The following is a 10,520-nucleotide window of genomic DNA, read 5'->3' on the forward strand; positions in this document are numbered from 1 at the left end:
GCAGGTTGGTGGCTCAGATGATTCATAAATGTGTGCAGTGCAGGAAGATCAGACGTCCAGTGGAAGAACAACTTATGGCTGAGCTTCCAAAAGAACGCTTGGAAGCATCTGCACCATTTACCTATTGTGGAATGGACTGTTTTGGTCCTTTTATTGTTAAAAGAAATCGTAAGGAATACAAAAGGTATGGGTTGTTGTTCACCTGCCTTTATTCAAGAGCTGTTCACATTGAAATGTTGGAGGATTTGTCCACAGATTCTTTTATTAATGGCCTGCGCTGTTTCATTAGTTTGAGAGGAGCCGTTCGCCAGATATATTGTGATCAAGGAAGAAATTTTGTAGGAGCCCAAAATGATTTAAACAATGTGGTCCTAAACATTTGGAGTCTTTCCTGGCAGAAAATCAATGTGAGTTCATTTTTAATGCACCATCAGCAAGTCATGCTGGTGGTGTTTGGGAGCGTCAGATACGAACCATTCAAAATGTATTAGCTTTTACTCTATCACAAAACTTGGGAAAACTTGATGATGCTTCATTAAGAACTTTCTTTTATGAAGCCATGGCCATAATTAATAGTCTCCTTTAACACTGAAGGGAATGAATGACCCTGGTTCTCTTGAACCTTTAACTCCTAACCATCTGCTTCAGATGAAGTCTGAATCTGCCTTGCCTCCTGTAGGAAAATTTGTGAGGGAGGATATCTATTCCTCAAAACGTTGGCGCCGTGTGCAGTTTCTGGTTGAGCAGTTTGGAGTCGGTGGAAGAGAGAATACCTCCAGAATATTTCCATTAGACAAAAATGGCATGTAGTTCGGCGCAATTTAAAAATAAATGATATTGTAATAGTAAAAGAGGATTTTCTCCCAAGAAATAGGTGGCAGTTGGGTCGTGTTGTTGAAACAATTGTTGATAGCGATGGCTTGGTTCGAAAAGTAAAATTGAGGACAGGAGAACAAAGATCAGGTAGGGATATTATTTCTAAGAGTTCAGTAATAGACTGGTGCAAAAATTGGTGTTATTAGAAAATGATTTGTAAACTTAATGTACACAGACGAGCATGTTTTTAAACAATCTGCATGATTTTTTAAAAAAAAACCTTTTAAATAATGCATAATTTTAGTAATGGTTCATGCATTATTGGTGGGAGTGTAACGGATTGTAAAATGAAATGTCTAAATTATTTGTAGTTTATTTAAATTAAACAATTTAAATGAATTTCTAATTTAAGACTGTTGCAGATTGTTTATGTATGTTTGTCTGTTTTGGTTTGCATTGTTGGTGATTTATTTGGTTTAATGGTATTTTGTAATGTTTTGGGATTTTTTTTTGTTTAATACGTACCTCACGGGCTGCCGTAGAGAAAGAGGGCAGGGCCTATAAAACTGGGGAATTGCAGTGAACCAAATGAACTGTCAAACGTTGGACTAAGAAATGGCGTTCCCCAGTAAAGGCAGCGAGGTACGTTTTTGTTTGTTGTTGTATTGTTGATTTGTGTTGTATTTTAATATTTGTATTTGTTTAGTTTTCACGGTGATGGTGATGATGATGGTGATGATGATGGAGGTTTTGAAGTCAAGTGACCTGACGATGATCCAGCAAAATCATCAAAGGAGAAATAAAGCCAATATCACCTGTCGAGACCGGCTGTTTTTTTAATTCAAGTACTGGGGATCAGCTATAGTTTGTATGTATCTATATCTCTATATATGTTCTACCAGGAAAGAAAAATAACATCACATGCCCTGTTGTTTCACAGTAATCACATTTGCTAGGATTATGTTTTTGAATTTTAAAAGGTGTATAATTAAGTCTTTTTTAAAACCTAAACTGGATTTTTAAAGCGTTTTTCTTTGGACTTTTAAACTGTCGAAGAACAACTGAGAACCCAGTCATTAAGAATATAAAACAAAAATCTAAAGTTAAAGTTGTCTTGGAAAAAAGGGCTAGAGCTCTCATTTATTTCAATTTTTGAAGGCTGTTCCAAAATCCAGACAAATCCAGATTTGTCTCTTGTTATATGAACATCTGAGTTAGGAACTCATGCAAGAAAGACTCGTCATCAAAGGTTCAGATCCTGCACTCCTATTCAAGCCACTTGGAAACAAAATTTTTTCCTAATACACTTTAAATCCAACCCCACCAGAGCATCTTCTTCCCTTCATATTTACTGTGTCCTTTTTATGACCAGCTGTAATCTGCACAATGCTGTTTACAGGGCTTGAAATCTGAAAAAGTTCAAATGATATTCAAATATTTGCAAGGTACTATCCATTTAATCCCATTAAATGATTTCAATATTATCAAGAAAACAAACAGTATTAAAACCAGGACTATGTTAATAAGAATTAATGATAAACAGAACTTTTGTTCTCAGAAAATTGCTTGACATTATTTAGAACTAAACCAAAAATATGGAGACTTCAAAAGTGCAACGTCTTTCAATATTAAGTGGCTACAAACAATATCAGCAAAGATTAAAGGAAAAAAAAAAGTTTGATTTTAATACTTAGACAAATAGTTGTACTTTGAAATCACAACTACAACACAAAAGCATTTCTTTCCAAGTCATTTATTTTTTCTTTATGGGTAAGTACAGTGTATCGCAGAGTTCAAAAGCACAGTGGTTTTATGGGCTTCAAACTGACATTTTATGGGAGAAAAAAAATTCCACTTATGTGAGGGTTTAAGTAAAGGTCTTGTGAATTACCTTTGTTTTAAACACCAACATTCTCTACAACTACATGGAAATACGCTCTCTACATGAACATAAACAACAAATAGATCTAACAGGGGATTGATGTTACATCTTATTTCCTTCTGTCTTGCATTGAAATGTTTTTTCTCTTCACTTCCTGACACCAGCCACAATCTTCCTCTTCTTTGTATCATGTTACTTGCTTTGGTTGTCTTGTTGTCTTTCTGTGGGTGTCTTCTCAATCTGCAGTGTAACATCTTCTCTGTTTGGGATCAAGCACAAAATTTAGACTGAATACTTTTTAGTGAAGTATTAGCGATTGAGTTACCCAATAGGGCCTTTTAGAAATGTTTATACAATATTGAAATATTCATTTAGGGTTAATTTAAGGTTGATTCAAGTGGACAGAAATATGTATTTGTATTCCGCCCCAACAGGTAACAATTTGTAGAAGAAACTTTCAATTAAAACTGCATGTCTTTTGAAATGTATTTTTACAGTTTTGCTCATCTGGAGTTTTGTAAAACGTTCTAAAACATCTCAGACTAGATGAAGTATGTCTATGGACATCATTTGTTTTTTTTTTTTTAAAGTTGCAACAAATTCTTAAACTCTTAACTTTGACTGGGCCATTCTAACACATGAGGATGTTTTGATTTTAACCACTCCATAGTATCATCAGTTGGAGTTTCAACAAGGTTAACCTCCACTGGGGTCTCAAGTATATCACAACCTTCAACAGCTTTTCATCCAGGATTACACTGTTTTCTCCTTGAACTCCAGATTTGTTACATTGTCATCATCATTCTTTCGCCTGAACTCTGGATCTCTGCAGCTCCTCCAGAGTTCCCATGGGCTTCTTTGCTGTTCTGGTTGATGTTTTCTCTGTATGGCCTGCCAAGCCTTGGTCATGGCAATGGGGCCACAAGTTGCTCTTTTGACCCTCCAAAGAGGCTCCTACTAAGCTTGACTAGCATTGATACAGAACTGATCAGTGTTTTGAAATTTGACAGAAGTAAAAACAGAAATGTTTGCATTTTTCTGTTAATTTACTGCAATAGATGCATACTGATTCAACATCAAAATGAAACAGAAATATGTTTTTGTCATTTTGCCACTTTGTAACAAAACAAAGTTTTTTCCATGTATGGAATATTGCATGTAAGAAAATACTTGCTTTATTTGTAGAAGTTTTACATTTCTGTTTTGAAACCTGTACACATAAACACACATATTACTGTTTAACCATAAACCTTTTTTTGTTGTTGCAGATAAACTTTATTCGGATCGCTTGTTCAATTTACAAGTCAGGCAAGTTGTAAATGAAATTTCTTGCACTGGATTTTATTTTGGTTATCAGAGTAACAGGGGCAGAGTACACATACATATATTCAATGAGACACTACATTGATCTAACAATGCACTAAAACAAATTGACGTTTTGCTTCCACAAAAATTTCAGATCCTAAACTCCATAATTTCTGACGCTGAAATCTAAAAACAGTGACTTACAGTGATGCGGATCCTTTACTCTGCCCGGATTGGAGGAATTAAAAAATAAACAACAACAATTCATTAATATTAACAAGACATCCTGAAATGTGTGTTAATAATGAAAAAAATACCTTCAGGTTTGGGGTGCATGAGGTTCAGTGGCAGCTCCACTGTGACGTCACTGTGCAAGAAAAACCCCAAACAATTAGCAAGAGCTGCTTGGTAATCAGCTGTGATATAACTGCTGTGATGGATGTTGCTTACCTGGCAGTAAGGCCACCCAGCAGGCTTAGGGGCAAGGACAACATTATAAGATTTTTTTCTCGTCATTTAATCCTCTTTAATCTTTAGATTTCTTTGAGACAAAAAAGGTGTGACACAGACTCACCCCCCTCCAGCCACCATGAGGTTAATTTTAATCTTGTAGGAAACCAGGATACCCAACACCTCTTTTTCCACACCCTGCCGCAGCCTGTGTGAAAGAGGGATTTACAGGATTTCAGGGATTAACAGGTTTATTTTAGTTAAGAGTACAACCATACATCATGGATGAAGCAACAGCAAAACTATAAAGTCTAAAAAGAGCGTACATCCAAAGGTGTAAACAGTTAAAACACAACTTAATCCTGCATTTAAAATTTTTTTTTTAGCTTTGTCTGATGTGTTGTTTTTGCACTGACATAGTGGTGGAGGCCAGGTTTGTATCCTCATCCTTCAGCCGTCCGTCCAACGCCAGACCTCTTTTCTCCTTGTTGTCAGCCAGAAGTGGTGTGATGGACAGAGTTTTATCCAAGGTGCCGTTGGCTTCCACCGTCTCTCTGAACAAACAAACAAAAACAAATATCAGAAAATGTATCTATTTATATTTATATTAATTTATCAGTTTTATGTGGCCTTTCCTAACAGTTCAGGCAAACAGTTTGGTGGATCTGGCTTGCCTTATGCTTTGGGGGTAAATTTGCTTATTTGCACGAAAGTTCCCTGATCTGTAAAGTTGACTTGCCATTAATTTGTCTGAATTTTATTTTCTGATAGGCTCTGAGACGTACCCAAACTCTTGGCAAAGAACAGGCTTGGTGTATTTGTCAGCTGAGTAGAGAACAATGTCGGTGGTTTGGTCCACTGTGAAAAGAGAGTGAAACAGATGCAGTTTCAGGACGGGCCTAGATGTTAATCACCTGATCAATAAATCAATAACACAGGAACCCACCACTGATTTTGATTTTCTTCACTGTTTTGTTGCTCTCGTTGTTGATTTTGACTTTGATTGGAATAGTTTCTCCGTGAAAGTAGAGCTGCAAAAACACAAAAATAAGTTGGAGGTGTTTGTTTGGTTTCCGTCTCTTTGTTTTATAAATACAGTATCTCAAGGTTGCAAATGAAAGGTTAAATGTTAGATCAGTAAAATAAATTTCCCCCCCTACATCTTTTTCCATTGATGCTTCTAAGTGAACGGGTTTGTCAGACATCATGAAGCTCTTGCAGATTTCAGCCTTGGGACCGGCTCCCACTTGAGACGGCGCATACTGGATTTTACGGATGACAAGGCGAGCGGTGTCCCTGTTCGGAGCACACAGGGAGAGATAAACATTAGATATAAACACTAAAAACATGACTCGGACCGAAAACCAAAGCAGGACTGATAACAAAAGTGCACTCACTTCTTTTCGATCTTTTCATCTGGGTTGTTCTTCTCCATGGCGATGTAGGTTTTCACCTCGAAGTCAACACCACAAGCCTGCAAGGAGACACAAAATAATGAAGGTCTTTCATATTTCATGATGTGTGGACTTGAAAAAGAAGCGCACCTTTCCCTTGTCATCAGGTCCAGGCTGCAGGGAGACTGAGCATGGCAGGTTGTTGGGAATCTGGAAAAAACAAAATGAAGCAGCTTCAAATCAAACAAGTCATTTTTTTATTACATTGTTTACAAAAATTTGTTTTCAAAATGTCTGAATAGAAATTGTGCATCAGTATGGTTGGTATCATCAGTACGGTTTCATTGCATATCCATGTTTTTCAAATCAATTAAATACAATTTGGAGATATAGAGTAGGAAAATAAAAGTAATAGACTTTTCCCAACAGATCCAGCAGAGTGATTCAGCACCATGGACAGAGGCATAAAACGCCGATCCAGCTGAGGTCTTAAAATCCTCTCATACCTCAAAGGAGAAGGCGTAGGCGTTGTCCCCCGCCTTCTTCAGCAGGGTTTCATGCATGGCGCTCAGCTGTGGTTTGTTGACCTCAGGATAGATCTGCATTTGCTCAAACCAGATGTCCTTCCTGAAGCACAGGCCCATCACGTCCAAGTCTTCACTACCATATCGGAAGGCACAGGACAGTTGCACGAAAGCTGCAAACATGACGACATGTGAACATTTATCGCTGAGTTACTTTTCTCCCTAAGGAGATGAGTCCAGAAGGAATCTCTTTTTATGTTACCTTTTCTGTCACCAAATTCTGCTGTGTCCACCTTGACAACACCATCTGGATTTAGGAAGAGTACTGATTAAAATCTTGACAGTACAACCTCAGAAATATGGAGAAATAAAAGTAAAACACACACCAACTCTGTCCACTGCAGTCACATGGTCCACATAGTCTCTCTTCCCCAAGTAGAGAGTAAGCTGTCAGGCAGAGGCAATTGGAGAAGTTAGAAAATTCAGAACATCACAATCAAAATGTTGAAGAAAGAGAGGGACACTAACTCCTCCATTCCCACTGGTCTTCTTGAAAATCCTGAGAAGAAATGAGAAAAAAACACAAATTTAGAACCTGTATCTCTTCAGTTCTTATGTTACTGTTATTTATTTACAGTCTTGCAGGATTTACTAATTAAAGTCTGGATGAATGGTCGATGTAATTAAGATTCAGTGGATAGCACTGATTTCTCTGACATGTAGAAGTAGACCCAGTAAGTCTTTATTCTGCTTTATCCAGTTAATAGCTAAGTGTGGAGCTGCTTTACCTCATCCTGCCCAGATTGAGAGGCTGGGTCAGGTGAGGGAATCATAAAAGCTGCAGCCAAAGTGTTCTCAAATAGCCGATAACCCCTGTGCTCCTGCCTGAAGCTTCTTACCAATATTAGTGACTGAGAGAGCATTTCAAACAACGCATCACCTCATGAGTCCTTACAAGCCACAGATAACACATTATGGCACTTCTAGAGATATTTTCTTGGGATTTTGATATGTAAAAAAATGTATTTCCCTGAATAAAATTCTATGTGTTTTTTATTCAAAGGAGCTGCACACTGAAGATTCTGATAAAGCATCATGCAAGTGTCAAAAGGTCAAATAAAAACTTAATATATACTTTTGGAATCAGTTACTGAAGTGAAGTGTGTGAAAAAAGTTATTAGATCCAAAGTTTAATCTTAAACTTTACATGAAACAGTTTCTACTGAAAGCACCCAATCACAATGCTATCCAAAAGTATTTATGCACTTTTATCTTCATTCATGGTTCATCTTATCACAGCCAAATTTGATAGATTAAGAGAATGGTTTTCAACATTTTAACTAAATATACACTGAAAGGTGTGTCCCATATTTGTGAAAGAAAGAAAAAAGAACAAAAGAAAGAGTGAAATCCATTATACTTACTTTGCCATTTCTGGAAGATGTTTCAAAGTTTCCTGTGGAGGATAAGACTGAAAAGGTCAATTTAAGTTTTGGAAAGGTCACGGTGTTGTCAGAAACTGTGTTTAAAACACTGATTGTGTGCCTTCTGTCAGGTTTTTGGCCGGTGTGGTGATATTTCTTTTCGAGAGGCCGTAAGAGGTTAATCTTTTGCGATAAGATTACGCCGCTGGTGTTAAAGGCCAATGCCAAAGCTGTTATTCTTTCAACCAGCTGGCTCCAACCTCGTAAACATACGCATCAGAAAAAAAACCACACAAAAAGACAGTTTACATTCTGCAGAGTCTGTTTTCTCACAGTCAAAGAGAACAGACAACGGGTTGTACACAAGAATTGATTAAGTGATTCAACATTTAAATGTGTATCTTGAGTAGGTATTTTTGGACACATGATACCTAAAAGAAGAATTACAGCTACTTACAATGGATTATAAAAGGACACACTTCAAATTGTGTGCAGTTGTGTCTTTTAGCAGAAGTTTCATCTTTATCTAATAAAAAAATAGCATGCACAAATATGTTGCATATAGTTTTCTGCACTTTTAATTGGTGCAGAAATACGTTTACAACCTGGGAAAGACCAATAAAATATACTTTCAAGCCCGATAATTTTTAAAGGATTTACTTTATTTTTTGACACATGTGTACATGAGCAATAAATGCTCAAATTCTTGAAGAAGTTAGCAGTTAAGCATTTTAATGAAAAGTATAAATTCTCTCAAATATCTTGCACTAATAATTTTGTTATTGATTAGAGTGATTAGAGTGATAAGTCTGAAGATTTCAGGCTGACCAAAGAGGTGCAGAACTTAGGTAATGCAGACAAACATACAAACAAAAATGACCCTGTGGTTGACAGAAATAAAACTGAATCATTGTTAAAACTAAGAAAAAGTCTTTGTTCAAAGATTTTTAAAAGTTAAAAATTTTACACTAATGTTTGGCTGTGCTACTTTTTGTTTTTTGTAAGGAAAAATATGATTTTGTTATTTGGTCTGTCCATCTTTTGGCTGCTGAGAATGTTGAAGTCACAAAGATAAGCTACAACTTTACTCTGATGAGAAGAATCTCCCCACAGAAGGTAAATACACATTTACTTAGACTAAAATCTACTTTAATCTGAATACAAGTTCAAACTGACCTCACATGGCCAGATTATCATTCTAATGTGACTAGTACGCAATCACATATTTGACCTTAAGACAGTTTATTTCAATACTTAGGTCTTCATCATATTAGAAAATGAAAATAAGCCAATAAAAATGCAGATTGAAAATGCTAAGATGATCATATGACATGTGGTTAAAAAACACAACCAAATGGTTAAATTTGTTGTTAAATTATTATTGTCAGCCTGCTTTGGATTTAATGCAGTGGAGGACTTAATTAAATATTACATATATGTGTAACATTTGGATAATGAAGATAATTTCTGTTGGTTTTCACATGCAATCACAATAGATTTGCATTTTTGATAAAACACAACACCACTTAGGTCATTACCAATTTACCAAACTTGTCAGCCTGGTAATGTCTGTATTTCTAAAACTTGCAATTGTCTACAGTCATCTGTCTTTCAAGTATCCACATTTTTCAGTCCTAGAATCAACTAAAACACTCATAGATCTCTGCATATATGTAAATATAGCATAAATCATGAGTATTAACGCTACAAGAAGGTCTTACCTCAAGTTCTTAGTGTCAGTGTGAGTCAAGGTGAGTTGAGAGTGTGGCCAACGACATTTGGTGTCCCCTTATATACCATCTTGCTGTCTCGGTTTCAGAGTTAACAGCTACATTGCTGTCGTTGCCTCCTCCATAATCCAATTAAGGAATCAGCCCACAGCTTATTTTGGGCTACAAAGAGTTTAAAAATGTCACTCAGATAACCCAACAGGCACCACATAGCATGGTCATAGTAGGTTGCTAATCCAGCCTGCTATTCACTGCGGACATTACAAATCCAACTATAAAATACACATTTACTTAGATAGGACAATAAATGCCTATCATTTCACTTTTAGTGTTTTTAGTGTTTTAGCATTGTACAGATTAAAACTTCTTCAAATAGTTTGCAGAAAAGTATGTCTACTTAGAGTTTAATAATAGCTTTTAAAGCTGTTATTTTTAGTCTGACCTGTGCTGGAAGTCATGTTGCATTAACCAAGAATAAGATAGAAGGACTTAATGGAAATGTTTACAGAATTGCCAAAAAAGACAGACAAAGGCTAGAAATGTAAAGTCCAACAAGATCCTGTCGGTAAGTGGTGAAAAAATATTCAAAACTATCTCAAGTGGAACAAGCCTCTTGGTTTCAGGATCGAAGTTTGAAGGAAGCAATTAAATAAAGTCTAATGAAAGGTTCAAGTGAGTGTGAAAATTTTGGGTCTTCTGTGGGTCAGTGTGGGGTTTCCCTGTAGTTAAGTCTATCTGACTGAGGCAGATTAGCAGCTCCCAGTCACGTTACAATACGGATGATGGAGCCTTGACAGAAACATCAGAGTAAGCTGCCTTATTCAGCACTGTCTTAGTGAAAGGTCAAAGGTGAGATAGAATCAGTGGTGTTTCCCTTCCCATCATTTCTTCAACTCCTACTACAGTTAAAAGAAATGATGACAAGCTATTAATAGAGTTTTAAAATGTTGAAAATTATTATTAGTAGTAATATTTATTTTCATGCAATAGGTTGT

The 10,520-nt window shown here is 36.3% G+C and overlaps 1 protein-coding gene and 1 long non-coding RNA gene across 2 annotated transcripts; one reads left to right on the forward strand and one right to left on the reverse strand.

The window, feature by feature from the left end:
* The first annotated feature begins 376 nt into the window (after nt 1-376).
* Nucleotides 377-1,636, forward strand: LOC129373524 (uncharacterized). Its single transcript, XR_008607375.1, has 2 exons — nt 377-1,458; nt 1,523-1,636. It is a non-coding gene; the product is annotated as an uncharacterized LOC129373524 (long non-coding RNA).
* Nucleotides 1,637-2,553: 917 nt separating this feature from the next.
* Nucleotides 2,554-9,600, reverse strand: arr3a (arrestin 3a, retinal (X-arrestin)). The gene is made up of 17 exons (XM_055051503.1): nt 9,517-9,600; nt 7,796-7,827; nt 6,900-6,930; nt 6,758-6,818; nt 6,634-6,678; nt 6,354-6,544; nt 5,998-6,057; nt 5,851-5,927; nt 5,614-5,749; nt 5,400-5,484; nt 5,239-5,311; nt 4,870-5,007; nt 4,578-4,661; nt 4,454-4,477; nt 4,321-4,370; nt 4,208-4,227; nt 2,554-2,957 (listed from the first exon to the last, which is right to left on the reverse strand). Exons 2-16 carry the CDS (start codon nt 7,801-7,803, stop codon nt 4,223-4,225), a joined length of 1,068 nt encoding a protein of 355 aa, XP_054907478.1. The 5' UTR covers nt 7,804-7,827; nt 9,517-9,600; the 3' UTR covers nt 2,554-2,957; nt 4,208-4,222.
* Between the last annotated feature and the right edge of the window lie 920 nt (nt 9,601-10,520).

The sequence above is a fragment of the Poeciliopsis prolifica genome, unplaced genomic scaffold, assembly GCF_027474105.1.
Source record: "Poeciliopsis prolifica strain line A6 unplaced genomic scaffold, Auburn_PproV2 SCAFFOLD033, whole genome shotgun sequence".
In the NCBI taxonomy this organism is placed as follows: Eukaryota; Metazoa; Chordata; class Actinopteri; order Cyprinodontiformes; family Poeciliidae; genus Poeciliopsis; species Poeciliopsis prolifica.